At 37.3% G+C, this 15,325-nt stretch overlaps 2 protein-coding genes across 2 annotated transcripts in view; one reads left to right on the plus strand and one right to left on the minus strand.

Moving 5' to 3' along the window:
• LOC137273339 (surfeit locus protein 4-like) lies at positions 1-12,025 on the minus strand. The gene is made up of 4 exons (XM_067805947.1): positions 11,892-12,025; positions 7,986-8,249; positions 7,005-7,048; positions 1-6,338 (listed from the first exon to the last, which is right to left on the minus strand). Exons 1-4 carry the CDS (start codon positions 11,940-11,942, stop codon positions 5,885-5,887), a joined length of 813 nt encoding a protein of 270 aa, XP_067662048.1. The 5' UTR covers positions 11,943-12,025; the 3' UTR covers positions 1-5,884.
• The window catches only part of LOC137273338 (transcriptional adapter 1-like), a 19,913-nt gene continuing 16,597 nt past the window's right edge, over positions 12,010-15,325 (plus strand). Inside the window, exon 1 of the mRNA XM_067805945.1 lies at positions 12,010-12,408. Coding sequence (XP_067662046.1) covers positions 12,338-12,408 — 71 coding nt within the window. The 5' untranslated portion in view covers positions 12,010-12,337. The remainder of the gene's footprint in view (positions 12,409-15,325) is intronic.

Consider the following 15,325-nt stretch of genomic DNA (forward strand, 5'->3'; position numbering starts at 1 on the left):
TTGAACCAACACAGTTTATTTACAAACAGTCATTCATGTACACATACAGTTACACATCATGGTAACAACACACAGCAATGATGGAGAAAGAAATATAACAACATGCGTCATAAGGCGTTAACAGTACACATAACAATATTTAATCAATACTAGGGTTGCAATAAAGAAACTTCAGTTTAAGCATAATGACACCAATTATAACACTTTGCTAAACATAACCTATGTACAATATCTGCACTTAATTATAAAAAAAAACATTGGTTTATTTATCATAAATGTGTGTACTGTAAACAAGGAATTTTGACTTGTGCAGTCTCTCGAATAGATTTATCATAACCAGTGAGTTATCATGTAAACAGCATATGATCTCAAACTTGAAACATTTATCAAAATACAAATGAAGCAGTTTATGTTACCCCGAAAAACAGTGCTGAGGTTTCAAGTGCATGTAAGCATTGAAGGCAGTAACACAGGTACAGGCAATACTTTATATCATGTAAATGTACTAGCACAAATGAAAAAGCTTCCATAGAAGGATGGGTCTACATGATGAATATGACATATATATAAAACCCCAATGTCTTAAGTAAACAAAGTAAATCATAATAAATAGATTAATATTTCAATAATTCAATTGCAATAGAAATTAACACAAGAATGATGGTTCTTCGTTCAATAAATGTCCAAATATATATGTACGAAATAGAGAGACAAGCAGTCAGTATTAAGGCATCCTATTCTAGTACTATCCATTCATCACTGGGTCTGACAGACTCGACAGTAACCATGGCAACAGTACACCTGTCATCAGAAATTATCTTAAAATAAGGCGACAACAGGCTACTTATTACTTAGCAATGCAACAACATAATACCTAATCACAAGGCTGTGATCATGTAAGTGTCAAAGAGTAACCACAAATTCTGATAGTAGAGTGACAAAATATTTAATTTTCATATATATAATCATATACTGCTCTTATAATCAGTGCATCCTACCCATCTCCATAAATAGACAGTTATCTGAGAAAGACTTTGATAATAACACTATTTGTTGAGAATGTCGGCCCATAAATATCAAGTACATCCATGTATTTATGATCTGAACTTCTAGGTGTACTGCATTCATGAATACTTGTAAGTAGGTGGATGTCTGACAATAAAAAAGAAGCTAAATCAGCAGGTATTGTCAGCAATGTATCCTTCTTGTCTCACCAAAGTGTGTGATTGGAATTTGTTGTTGCCTATGTCTTTGAGGGTAGGCATGCCAAAAACCCAGCACTTTCATGCTCAACCAGGATATATCCAGTCCTGATTTTGAATGACACATACTGTTTTCAGTTTCAGGGATTCTGTTTACCAGTGACTCAGTGAATAACTGAATTGTTTCAAGTTCAGTATCTGCTGGGTTTGTCATCTTTGAACATAAGCAAGAGTATGTTCTCAAATGTCACTGACAATGAACAAGCCAATAGATCATTAGTGAAGTACTGTTGAGACTAGTGTGCAGCTAGACTTTACAATGGGATAGTCTGAAAATACATTCACCAACAAAACAAATGTTGTGTTGCAAGTCATGTAAGACTACGTTTTCCTCAGCATGACATTTCCATTCTGTAACATGTCTCTCAGACCTGCCCCTAATCATATATTCCTTCCAAGCACTAATAACAGTGCTGCTCACTAATTGTGATGACATCTAAATCAGCCTCACGTCAGTCAAATCCTGGTTAATAGGTCCAGGAACTTAAAGAATTTAGATGAAGTACACTGGATAATCAAAGACAAAAGCTCAACATTACTTTACATTTGCTGAAGACAAGATGCTAGAACAGCTTCATACAATACTGCAGTGTTGCAAGTCAGTTCAAAACAAAGAGCATCTGTCCAAGGACATACTGTGTGGATATGGTACCTCTCTGCAAAGAGCCAAGTGTTCACCCTGGCACATATTTCTTTATCTTGAAAATGAAGTTAAAGAAACCAGTTGTGAATGCTACTGCAAAGGTCACTCTGTTCATACACCATGTTATTTCAACATACAACCTCCTTCCTAGTGTACCCTGTCATGATGTTGCTGGAATATCGCTAAAAAATGTTTAATATCAAAGAAGGACAATTATGGATGATAATTCCTATCAAATTTGTACATCAACTAACAGAACTTGTTTCAGCAAGCTAACATCTGCTTGAATCAGTAAGCCCAAGTTTAAGTTGGATTGTGTGCTAAAGCTTTTAGGCAGAGTAGGTGTAGTTTTAAGCTAGGTTTAGCAATATTCCAGAAATACCAGGGCTTGGGACACACATTATATCCATGATGGGAAACAAACTGGATCTTTGGCATGAAGAGCGAATGTTTTAACCACTATGCTATCCCACTGCCCCATTTCATGGAGGAAGGTACTGTGTCAAGAGTTAATGATCTTATTCTATTGAGTTTGATCCACAATGCTCTTTCTATAACCGATACATGATATTGTATGTACAGAGGCTGACTATGGATTAATTATGCTATATCAGCTGGGTAAGTTTACTGCAACCCGTCACCCAGTCACCATGGTAATGCTCACAAATTTAAGATAAGCTCAGAAGCTTTTAACAAGGTGGCTTAGAGATCACCATACACTGATGGACTTCTAAAATAACAAACACACAAGTAACCTCTATTGATACTCAAAATGATCAATGAAAGGATACATAAATAATGAAGACACATACATTTTTCTTTGATTATCTCCCCTTGGCCACAGTCAGGTGTATTGGCACATGAGTGCAGGTGGTGTTGTGGTAAAGCATTTGAAACAGCAGTCAGCATTGGAGGACCACGCCCACAACAGTACCAACCATACCCCAGCTACCCTTTTCTGTCCACTTTGTTACAATGCCACAATGTTTAACTTTCATGAGGAAATTTCTCTTATTTTACACAGAGAAAAAACATAACCATGGCATAATTTGTACTATAATACAAGATGTGTTGTTTTTTTCAAAACAACCCATGTACTTACTCTAATGGTTTGTTTAAAGGACAATGATATTTCACTTATAGCAACTGAAATAAACTATTGGAATAGACTGTACCTGTTTCATGGCGACAACTGACATGAGATCCAGAACTTGTGACCATATGGAAGTACAGTGTACTTGTTTCTAAGCTGTGGTGAAAGATCAAAGGTGCCAACTGTACTTTATCAGATGATGATATGCTCTTTTTGCATTGCGTCACAATGCTTTGGCATCATTGCACCATTCTAGACTACTCCCTCGTAAACAAGCACTTTCGCACTACATCACAATGAAACATCATAATGAATCACAGTGCATGTCAGTTGCCATCGCCCCGTACAGCCTGCTACATTAAACTACTGCGTTGCATCCCCTTTCTTGGTTTGCAGCTGCGTCACTCAGCTAACACCACTGGTGGAAACAATATGTTTGTGTTTTCTGACGGGACAAAACGACTCCCAGTTCGACTCACAATTTCCCAGCCATTTGCTAATGTTTGGAATGTTTGCATTCCCACAATGCAACTGTGGAATGCCGCTTGACCAGTCAGCTTCATCTGTATGTACCAATTTAAACTTATGTTGGTAGTAGAAATGTGATGTTCACATTGCCCCATATGGTTTATATTAATAACAGATGTAAATAAAATAATTTGGAGGAGGTCAAAGGAACAGTGAGTCAGTTAAGCCCGTGTGAGGATTCTTAATTTAGGTCAATGACACAGTCTTTTGTTTTCAGCCTTAGATTAATAATTATCATTATAAATTATTGAATTTGGTATCTTAGAAAAGAAACACAGTTCGCTCTATCCCCACGTGTTTTGTAATAAAGTGTACTTTTGCCCTGAAGTGCAACAACTGACATACTTGTGACCATACAGTGGTTCAGTGTGCTTGTATAAACCATTGGTACAGGAGCTATTGTCTGCATCCTCGACATATATCAAGAAGATGCATCTTCGACATATATCAAAAAGATGAAGTTTGGTACACATTGTCAAAAAGAACTGATCACTTGAAACCATTGGGATTTTTGTTAATCTTCTTTTCAGTAGCTTATAGGAAAATCAAAAAGTGCTGAAGTGCTGTTCTACAAAGTAATCTTAGCATCTGTGTGATTACAAATCTCATATGTTAAAATAGGCTTAAGGTGGGCGAGTTTAATTTCAAGTTTAATTCCAATAGCATCATGGTGGGGGACAACCAGAAGTGGGCCTCACACATTGTATTTCAGGTCTTTGGCACGATGAGCAAATGCTTTTGTTATACATGAAAGTATAACTTGACCAACAGCCGTAACATCTGAGGTCGCACATTACTTCCCTAAGCAATACTCTCTTGTCCCTCTTAATTTCCTCACATTCTTGACATGAATACGTGACTTACAACCGAATATGCTTCTAATATAGAAACACATCCTACTGAACAATGTCACTGGTTTCACCAAAATTACACTACAGACTGGAGGTTTTGGAAATATCATTATGTGCCAAACATTTATAACAATGCAGGCTGGCAGTAATCAGGCTCCTTGCTGCTACAAAAATACTGTTTGTTAGCTGGTTGATACGAACTGCAATTTATTAAGTCAAGATGATATATTATCAACCAAAACGTCTAGTTAACATAGTTACTGAATCAGGTTAAAGTCAGTAAAATGGAATCCATTGGAGTTGAACGAACAGTGAGGGAATGATGGAATATACCTTGAACAGTCAGTTGTCTTCAAAATATAGCAGCAGCAAATAAACGTGTTCATGATATGTACATATACCATTTTGTACTGATTCAAATCCTCCCTATCTGGCATTTGTAAGTTTAGGAGTTACGTTGGGCTAGTTGTTACAAGGATGGTGTCCTCAATTTATGCTTTCTCATAGGCCCCAGGAGATGCAATGTATACAAGCAGCAACCATCACACTCGGGCTGATACTATTCACCTTTAACTTCCAACAGTTCAACATGCTAGACCACTACACCATCCTATACCTACATTCCCAGTAAATCTGTTTCAACAATTAGAAAGTTAACAAGGTATATGTGTCATAATAGCACCTTCTCCTATCTGTTGCAATCATCAATACATTCACACAAAACACAAACATGTCAGACAGTAAGAATGAACTGGTAGATAAGTTTTCAATGATGTACTACATACAACTGCTTTGAATATTTGTGTACACATGCTGGCAAGCCATAACAGGAAGACCAAATACTTCCTTGTTTTGACAAATGATTCTTCTCTTCCATTAGGAAAAATATGAATTGCTTAAAGAAAGGACATTTCAATCTCCTCTTTAGATACAATTTTAAATTTTACCTAACAATAATATTTGGACCATTTATTAGCTATCATTAAAACAAGTACAATGGACCATAATGACAATGCCATAAAACCACATTCCAATGAAACATTTTGAACTTTAGAATAACTTTCCGTCCGACATTATTTTTCTTCTAATGCCTGGTAAAAAGAGAGGAGATTATCGGTTCAAGCTAAACTGGTTAACACAGAGGATAACATATGGAGGACTAGAAAGGCAGCCATGTGTGTAGGCTTCAAGCGCTGTTTATGTCATGGCTCTAAGAAAAGCCAACTGGTAATGTTACAAATGGCTACATGAAGCACACCGTGGTGGCAAAACAGCGAGCTTAAACTGAAACATTCATCTCCATTTTCGCACAGATGCATACAGCACTCAGTACCAGGAATCAACATTGGACATCTTCGTTTGGTTACGTTATATTAGTGACAAGTGTGAGTAATCATGATAATGAGTTTATGAAAACTGGCAAATAACGCATGCTTTTTTTGACAGTCTTAGTTACATCATACTGTGTACACTCCATTGAACAAATGCCTAGACTTACTTTGGGTTTCTACCATTTCTTTTTATGTTCATCCATGCTAACCCCTCCAGGCCCGTACGCAACAACTAGCAACAAACCCCCTATGACAGATAATGTCTGGAAGAAATCATACTTAAGAAAGTCACGCATTGGCTTATAATCAGGAATGTTCCACCAGGCATTGAAATAAAAATTAAGACCTGTCAGCCAAACAACTAGGACAAGGGCAGATAACTTTGTCTTGAATCCAATGGCTATGAGAACGATGAGTGCCGTTCCTATAAGGTTCTGGACAAGCAGCAGGAAGTCGACCTCGAAACGGAGCAGTGTGAGGAACATGAGAACGAGGAGAATTCGGCCGCTGAGCTGCATGTACTGTTTGGGGTTGTTCTCACCGAGAGACGGGAGGCCAGCAAACAAACTCCTGCCTTCTGTACGATCCTCAGCCAACAGCAGCAAGACACCTCCAGCAAGGGCAAGGTTCCTGCAAACAATCATCCATTTCAATCATCCCTGGAGTGATATGTTTCATAAACATGGACACTTATGACATGGGTCATATAAGTAGGACTCGATGAACTCAATGTCCTTTTGAATAGTATTTAAGCTATATCGCAGCTGATGTCAGAGAAAAACCAGAAACGGAGCTTGGCATTATTGTAAATGATCAGTTAGTTTGGTTGTTCACTCAGTAGTCTGGTAGAGTTAATAATGGAGTCTGGACAAGATAAACCAGTGATCAATGGCATGAACATTGATTTACACTACACATTTTGAATTTAATGGCAGTATGATGCTAATAGAAGTGAAACTACCACCAGAGCAGCTCTTATAAATTTGTGTAACTGCAGAATAATTTTTGTCTGGTGCAGCTGTTTTCATGTCAATAAGCACATGGTACAAGCCCTTAGAAGGATGCCAATCTTCATCATACAACCTTTGGGGATTTAGAAACAGACATACTGCTGATAATACGAGAAGTATCAAAATTCACCAAAAATGGGCACCAAATCCACAAACACTGTGTCGGGTAAGCATTAAGAGGATCGTTGCGTGTCAACAGTATATTTTAGTCGTCTTGGGATAGCAGACCTGCCAGAATTTGGAATGCAGAATTTCTACCCTTACCACACAAACTAGCTACACATACCTGAGCAGGAATCGGAGATCCCACAAAATACTGTAGGCTATTGTCTGAAATAGAAATAGAAAGCATGAAAAACGGCAACAATGCAGAAATCCATTAGTACACAAGAAACTGTTCAAAGAAATCAACTAATATTGTGCAAGCAATTGGTTTGGTTCGTTCGAAACTTCAGACTTTTTAACTTAAGATATCTGTCAATTGATAATGCCTGAGTTTCGGTCAATTGTGCATTAAGTTTAACTTCTGACGCCCTTGTCATCATGGTAATAATCCTAACAGAGAAAGTTACATGACTGAAAATATCAAACCTTGATAATCCATTCAAAATAATATGACAATACCTCTCAGTCTTACAGACAGAAAGGCTTTTACCCACGGAGAAAATACCTTGTTTAACACCACACTCAGCAATATTTCAGCTATATGAAGGTGTTCTGTAAATAATGGAGTCTGGACCAGAAAATCAAGTGACCAACATGAGCATCTATCTACCCAACTGGGGTACGATGACATGTGTCAACTGTCTATCTACCCAACTGGGATACGATGACACATGTCAACCATGTCTGCATGCCTGACCATTTGATCTTGTTAGTTTCCTCTTCTGACAAGCATGGGTTCGTAAAAACCAATTCTAACCCAATCTTCACAGCTTGAAATCTTATGAGGTCTTTGAAAGATAGCAGCACAATAGTACTAGTTAATTCCACTGTAACAGTATGATACTTATTGCTTTGAAAAAGTATATCTGTACTCAGATATCAAAACTTATCTTATGCTTGGTAGCAATAATGCAGAGTGACATTTATCAGCTGGCTAGAGACAAAATGAGGACAAGTGGATATTCAGGCTAATTAGTCCAACAGAATCTGCAGGCATCACTTTGTTGGTTTCCGAAATATTTTGGCTAATTTGCATTGTTTGGATGGTCAAAAAATGTTTCTGGAAAAGAGGACATTTCACCAATAGCAGGGTGTTTCTCACCTGTAGAGCAATGATAAAGAACAGGAGGCCACAAGCGATGGGTACTTTCTGTCGACTGAGCACCATGACACACCCGACCAGTTGGCCAAGGAGGTTGATCAGTACAAACAGTGATGCCAAGAAATAACCACAGCCCCATGATGCATTCATGTAGTCTCGCTGTTCTCCCCACTGGGAATACATTCGGAGCCCATCTTCAAGGAAAGTGCTGATGAGGCAGAATCGAGCTAAGTGAGGTAGCACATGCTTTGACTTTCTTAAAATCTGCAACAAAATGTGAATTGTGTTTTAACAATTCTAAATCACATCAAAATGATCAAAGTGGATCACACAGCAAAGTACGCAATTACACACAAATCGGCAGTGCAGGTCCTTGAGTTAGACATTATAGACAATCCATCACCTTATGGTAACAGCATCAACACTTTTTTAGCACGCAAGTTGCATTATGCAAAGCGTTCTCTTAACGACGCTGACAGTAAATCTTGCACTGTAACTCTGGCATGAAAACATTGCCTGTTCTAAGATATCTTTGAGGAGAAGGGCCCAGACATTTAAAAGTAGGACTGACACCTAACAACTTTTCTGGTCCTAGTAACAAAATTATCATAATTATCATAATTAATCAATGAACATCAATGAACATTAAAGGTTGTAGATTAAAAAGGGTTTTACTTTCCTTATCAACACTTGAGAGTAAGCGCAGAGGCACTCAACTACTTTACCATGTTTACAAGTGATGATGTTTACACAGATGAAAACAAAAGAATATGATATGATCCAAAGAAGCAAAGGTCTTTTCAGATTCATCTTTGAACACAACTATTTTTTCAAACTTAATGATACCAATTTAATTCACATGATGAGTTCATTCAGTAGCACAACAAACTTACTGATAATGAATTATACGATTCCTAATAAACTGCTTAAATAACATTATACAACTGAAGTCTGCTTACCTGCAAAAAGTACACACTGAAATTTCCAAAATATGCACTGAAATAATTCCCAAATACGCAAAGGAAATTACAGAAATGCTTGGTTACTTGTTGACTTGCAAACCTTGTCTTACTGGTAAAAAAACAAACAAATGTGTAACAGAAAGTAGCTCACTCTCAAATCTTATGCAAGTATGTGGGCAAGTAATGGTATTCTCATGTCTAACCTGATCAGACATAACATGTATCTCTCTTTAACAACGATCAGGTTAATGTCTGAAATGCAAACTCTTGGCTATAGTTATTTTTTAAACTACTGATATAAAAAAACCCTACATTTATAAAAAGGGTGAATATTGGAAAATTTGAGTACCCACTGAAAATCAGAAGCACCTATTTATAACAGACACCATGCATAAACTACCTGGATTGGAAAAAGCTTAACTGGAGCTCTGATTCAAACATGTAACTCACATGACTGATACTAAAGCACTGATTGCTGATTGTAAATGTAATTACTATTGTACCTGTAAATGGTATGTGACAATCAGTGTGTAAAAATCACATTTTCCCCTTGTAACAGCTGCATGATATATTACAACTATGACAACCATTTCCCTTCACCAATGTGTTTTTTTTAATGTGTACTCCCAGTCCCACTCAATCATGTTACAACACAGCTGATTCCAAACATGTTTCTCTGCAATGTCTCGCACAGGCACTTGCTGAAGCGATAGACCTGATAGATAATCAGAAATATTGTCGACGTGAATCACTATCAATGAGTGTCTATATGAAAATTAAGTAATCACTAACACTGAAATGAACAGCTGTCGTGAAATAATTCTAAAATGTTTTCAACAGAAACTACACAAAGTTACAGTACTGTTGGAAACAGAAAAAGGTTATTAGGCTGTTCCCCCTTATCCCTAAAATTTTACACAGCTGCAAACAGAATCTGCTGAAAGAAACCCACCTAAGTAAGCACTCAGTGGGATGGTAATAGAATATCCAGAAAAAACATTGTTACTTGCAAAATTTGGTAAAACTATGAATAGATGCTGAAAACAATAGATCAGACAGTGGCATCAAATGCATGTGCTGTCTGTAGGTACAAGGGGTCATCTCAAAGATATTTTATGCTTTTTCATGTGTTGAATATGTCTCATCTACTGACTTACATCCTATGCATAGGTGGATCCAGGAATTTTCAAACCACTAGACTCCCTGAACCCCTGTGTACATTATCACACGATGCCAGTTAGCATCAGAGACCCATCAAACTTGGATTCAGATGAGCAAGGTTGTGCTTTGTTGAAAACCTGGAAATCCTCTCAAATGCTCATACTTGATGGGGCTATGCTAACAAAACCTTTCATCTTGAAAATTTGAGTATGTTTGAAAATGAATATGTACAACTATAAACTTCAGTATAAGCAAATATGTGTTTGCAACATTTTTGCAACCATGAAGTTTACTTAATGTACTTGAAACAGTAGCGACAAGTATTTTTTCAGCCACATACAAAAATTATGGCAAAACAAAATCCAGCACTTACTCCAAAGTTTTTATCCAAAGTACATAGTAAAAGATGCCATTAAAATAAGTCCATACTGGAACACATAATTTGTGATAAGATAACCCTTTCATTCATTCATTCATTACACCAAAGTTCCTTAAAGTTTATTATTGGACATTTATTAATATTTATTAATCGAAACATGTGTAGACTTGTCAAATAAATATCACTGTAAAGCAGATGACTATAGTTTCCTTCTCTGTTTACGGCACCAGTAATCTCTATATCTGAATATAAAACTATGCTAAGTGGAACAGGAAATACAATTCAACATGCTGATCATCATATCTTGTGACATTTACCTCAGATCTCACATTTTATTGACATACGATGGTTACAAGCTGTTCATTTACCTGATGCCTGATGGAATACTGTGTACCCTTTTTCTGTGCAGAATACTAGTGTTCACAAATAGGTTCATGCTTTATGTAATGCATCCAATAATTAACAATCAAAGCATACGCCAGTTTGCCTACACCTCCTTATTTTGAAAGACAGTTTCTCATTTTTTATTTCTGTGATTGATATCATTTCACACGTGAGAAAAGTGCTGAACCTAAGTAAAACCTGTCAAACATTATAGTCCACTTTAAACAAATGTGCATTCCATGAAGATACACCAGTCCATAGTTTGAAGCTTTTAATGTTGGATTTTACTTTCACTCTAAAGCCTTAAGACATATAAAATGAGTAAAATGTGTTTTAAGTGTCTGTGTTTTGACAGTACTGGTTATATCTGACAGGCTGGTAAAAGAATAAAGTTACGATAATTATATGACAAATAACCGAAATAATTTTATTTCACATGAGTAACTGTTTAAAACTTAAAGCCATAAAATACGTAGCCGATTGATAAAAATTCAAACATATATGGCTGTTTGAATATAAATAATGTTTAAACAATTTACTACACACTTGTTTTCTGTTGAATTATGCCAAATACTCAATGTGTAAGAAAAAAAGACCATTCCTGGGAAGGTGATGCAAGTAGGGCTGGTATCTTTTAACAAACAAGCTTGCTGCTAAAACTATGCACGTAAAACACAATTATCTCACTGATCATGAAGTAGCAGCTGTGAATATTCACTCTATTAAATGTACACCTTAAACGGATGACGTGTAACCGACCTCATGCGTATTTGTATAGCGTACATACAAACCATACGCACACCACCACCCGCACAGTGTAATACAAAATCGACATGAAAATATCAGAATATTAAACTAAAGAAGCAAAACATTTCCATCAGCTGAGAAGCATGTTGTTGACAGTGACAGGTAACCCTACTTTAATCTGTATCTTTCAGCCAGCTTCAAACATGCCTTATATGTTAAGCAATTATTATCGAATTTAGTCGCATCAATACTTTGACACACTGGAAACAGTACCTGGTCGGCAACATCTTCTGCTTTATCCATCAATTCGCTTTGCTGCGGCATCTTGGTTAAGGTTATCGCCGTGTTTGTCGGCAGCTTTAGCCACGTAAAAGTCGTCAGCCACACTGACCGGAAGTAGAGGACGCGCTAGTGAGGACGATTGCGCCGGTTGTTTAACCTCCCTACGAACACTGAATGTAATCGTTTCCTAAATTGCAAAGCGAATCTGTTGTGCAAAGAGACTCCACCGATATCTCACTTGGTTTATGAACACTGGACAGCAATAGGACGACAAATGCAAATAACCATCTGTCTTCAAGGCATACCACCTGAATAATAAATGACGGGGAGTAAAACCAGTAAACGGCACCGCTGCCACGTCCGCAATCACGTCGGAAGAGCCAAGTTCGAGAGTTTCCGTTAACTTACGGGAATTTACGGAAGCTCTCATCACAAATATGGCAGCGCCCTTAGATCTCAATGTTGCAAGGAAAAATTTATCAGACGCACTCGGAGATTCAATGAAATTGTACGTGTGGTATAATGTTTTGGATATCAAAGAGACTACACTTCACGAACTATTTGTGAATGTGTAGATATTGTTATGAGAGAAAGTATTGTTATATTGTTCGCCTGCTTTTATGTATGCCACCATCAGGGACCATACTGAGAGAGCCGGTTGTCATTTTATCATTTATGTATAAATTCTCAGTGTTTTTATGGTTTGATTTTCTGGTCGTTAACGCCTATAGAGATTTTTCAAGAAGGAAGAAGGTACAGTTCACATGGTTAATGTTTGATGGACAATGTTCATGAATGTTACTTCAGTTGTACTTTTGAGAGCACCTTTAGAATCCAGCACCACAAGGCACCGTAGTCAGCACCACAAGGCACCGTAGTCACATGTAAGTGAGACAGGCAACCAGTTTGTGAGAACCCATTAACGCGAAACCGCGACCTTCGGATTGTTAGACCGATAGCTTACTGACTTAGCTACGTCCACCTTGTTGCAAAATGTGCAAATTTAGCTAGTCATTCCCGTGACGTCACGGAAATGAGAGGAAAGAGTCAAACTGGTTGCGATATTATATGGCACAGTCATACTATTCTGTGGTCTACATGATGCCATGTTGTGTGGAATCAGCCGATGTGGTTCGAACTGAAAACGGTTGTTGACGTCAGGTGTCAGACATCGATGTCACTGTGCATGCATGAATGATGTTATTTTATAAAAATATTCGTGTAATTCGTGGCAGAAAAGTGTTGTATCGAGCACAGTAAGGATAATGTGGATCGTGCTGAGGAATGAGTGGGCATGGACATGTCTAGTGCCGGCACGAGGGTGAGTTAGACTTCGAATTGTTACTGAAAATATGGAGATCGCGAGGTGAAAGGGGCTGGAGTGCAAGTTTGAGGCTGATTTCCATTAGCCCCAAATCTCTACATTAAAATATTTCATCGTTTATCTAACTTTTAACGTTTTTGGTCTACCAGTATTTTTTTTTAACAAAGTACTAAAAAGGAAGAGCAAAACAACTGGTATTCATGCATCTACCCACTATATTGGATTAGGACAACAATCTTAACCCTAACCCTAAACCGTTGAAATAATTCTAATACATAGAATTCGTTCACCAAACCGACATGAAAATGGTTGATGTGTCCAATGTAATGCATTCTTACCGCTTCAAAAAAAAAAAATTTCGAAGAAACTCCATTTCAGTGTAATGGTGCAAATTACTGATTGACAAAGCTATATATGTATATAGGTTTACATTTACAATTCATTTGATCCAAATAGTTACGTTTGAAACCGAACTATAAAATGTATTTAGATTATTTAAATTGACCAAAACTGCGAATAATAGAATATGGCAAAATGTGACCAGTGTAAGTCATTCTTGCTAAATTTACAAAATACAAAATATATAAATACTCAAACTATAACACCTCAATACTACTTAATACAAAGAAATATGAGCATATTAGTCAAAAGACAAAAAATATTTAAAACTGGTGCTTGCGAAAAATTGTGCATCCACCGGGAACTACTACTGGAACCTCGCAACATCGTTGGGTTTCTGTAATGACATGGCTGGTAGAAATGAAACATCACTGAGCTTATATGCACTCGCTGAGCTTGACAACCTTGTTGCTCTGCCGACATCATAGGGCATTGTTGCAGTTACGTAAAATAGTATTATGACGTGTCTTTAAAGTTTGTGGTGCTGTATTCTAAAGGTAGGCCTACTTTGTTGTTGTTTAATGGCACAATGTCACATTTTTGACCATATTTTGGCCTATGTTATATACATTTGGGCATATGTACTCACTTTAGTTCCAATTAATGCAATAGAATACTTATTATTGCATATATGCAATCGCACAGCTTGATGCTGTTGATCACTGGATTGTCTAGTCCACACTTGGCTGTTTACAGACTGCCACCATATAGCTGGGGTGGTTGAATATTGCTGAGTGTGGTGTGAAACTAAACTCACACACAATTATCCTGTACAACTTGCCTGAAATCGATAACTGAAATCATAATAGGCGAACAGCTTCCAAACAGAGATCACTTGCCATATTATGGAATGTAGACAATTGCTCTGTACATTGAAAACTGAAAACTGTCGTACATGGTGTTGTCAGTGTTTGCTTAGCTGTTTTCAGTCACAAGTTGTACATAGGATGGCTATGGGATGTTCATAGAGAGTGCTCCTAGGCACTTAAACTCTATGTGGTTCACTTCAAATAATGATTGTCTGGTAGGAGGCACAGGAGCCAATTTAATGCACTTTTACATTAATTCTTTCATAATGTTTTGGGAATAAATTATATGATACCCGTCAAAGTTTAGACCCACATACATATATATATAGGATGATGGTATTAGGAGAGAAATACATTATTTAGTTTTAGAGAAGTATGGTGTGATATAGTGCCTTTTAACACTGCACGCAGTGAATATTTCAACTATTTGGTGATCTGTAAATAATAGTGTGGACTAGACGACCCTTGACGGTCCAGGGTAGAATCGGTCTTAAGCAACCCATGCTTGCCACAAAAGGCGACTATGCTTGTCGTAAGAGGCTTGCTGACTTGGTTGACACATGTCATTGTTTCCCAATTGTGTAGATTGATGCTTATGCTGTTGATCACTGGATTTTTGTCTGGTCTAGACTTGATTATTTCCAGACCGCCGCCATGTAGCTGGAATATTGCTGAGTGATGCGTTAAACTCAATTCACTCACTCTGTAGTGCGGACTAGACAATAGTGTAAGGAAGACGTGTCAAGTCAGTGAGCTTGACTACCTGATCACGTTAGTTCCCTCTTCACACAGGCATGGGTTGTTGAATACCAATTCTAAAGCAAGTCTTGTTGAATATAAGAACAGAGTCTGAGGATATATTCCACTATATTTTCATTTGTCCTAAATATGAT

Source organism: Haliotis asinina, chromosome 2, assembly GCF_037392515.1.
Source record: "Haliotis asinina isolate JCU_RB_2024 chromosome 2, JCU_Hal_asi_v2, whole genome shotgun sequence".
Lineage (NCBI taxonomy): Eukaryota > Metazoa > Mollusca > Gastropoda > Lepetellida > Haliotidae > Haliotis > Haliotis asinina.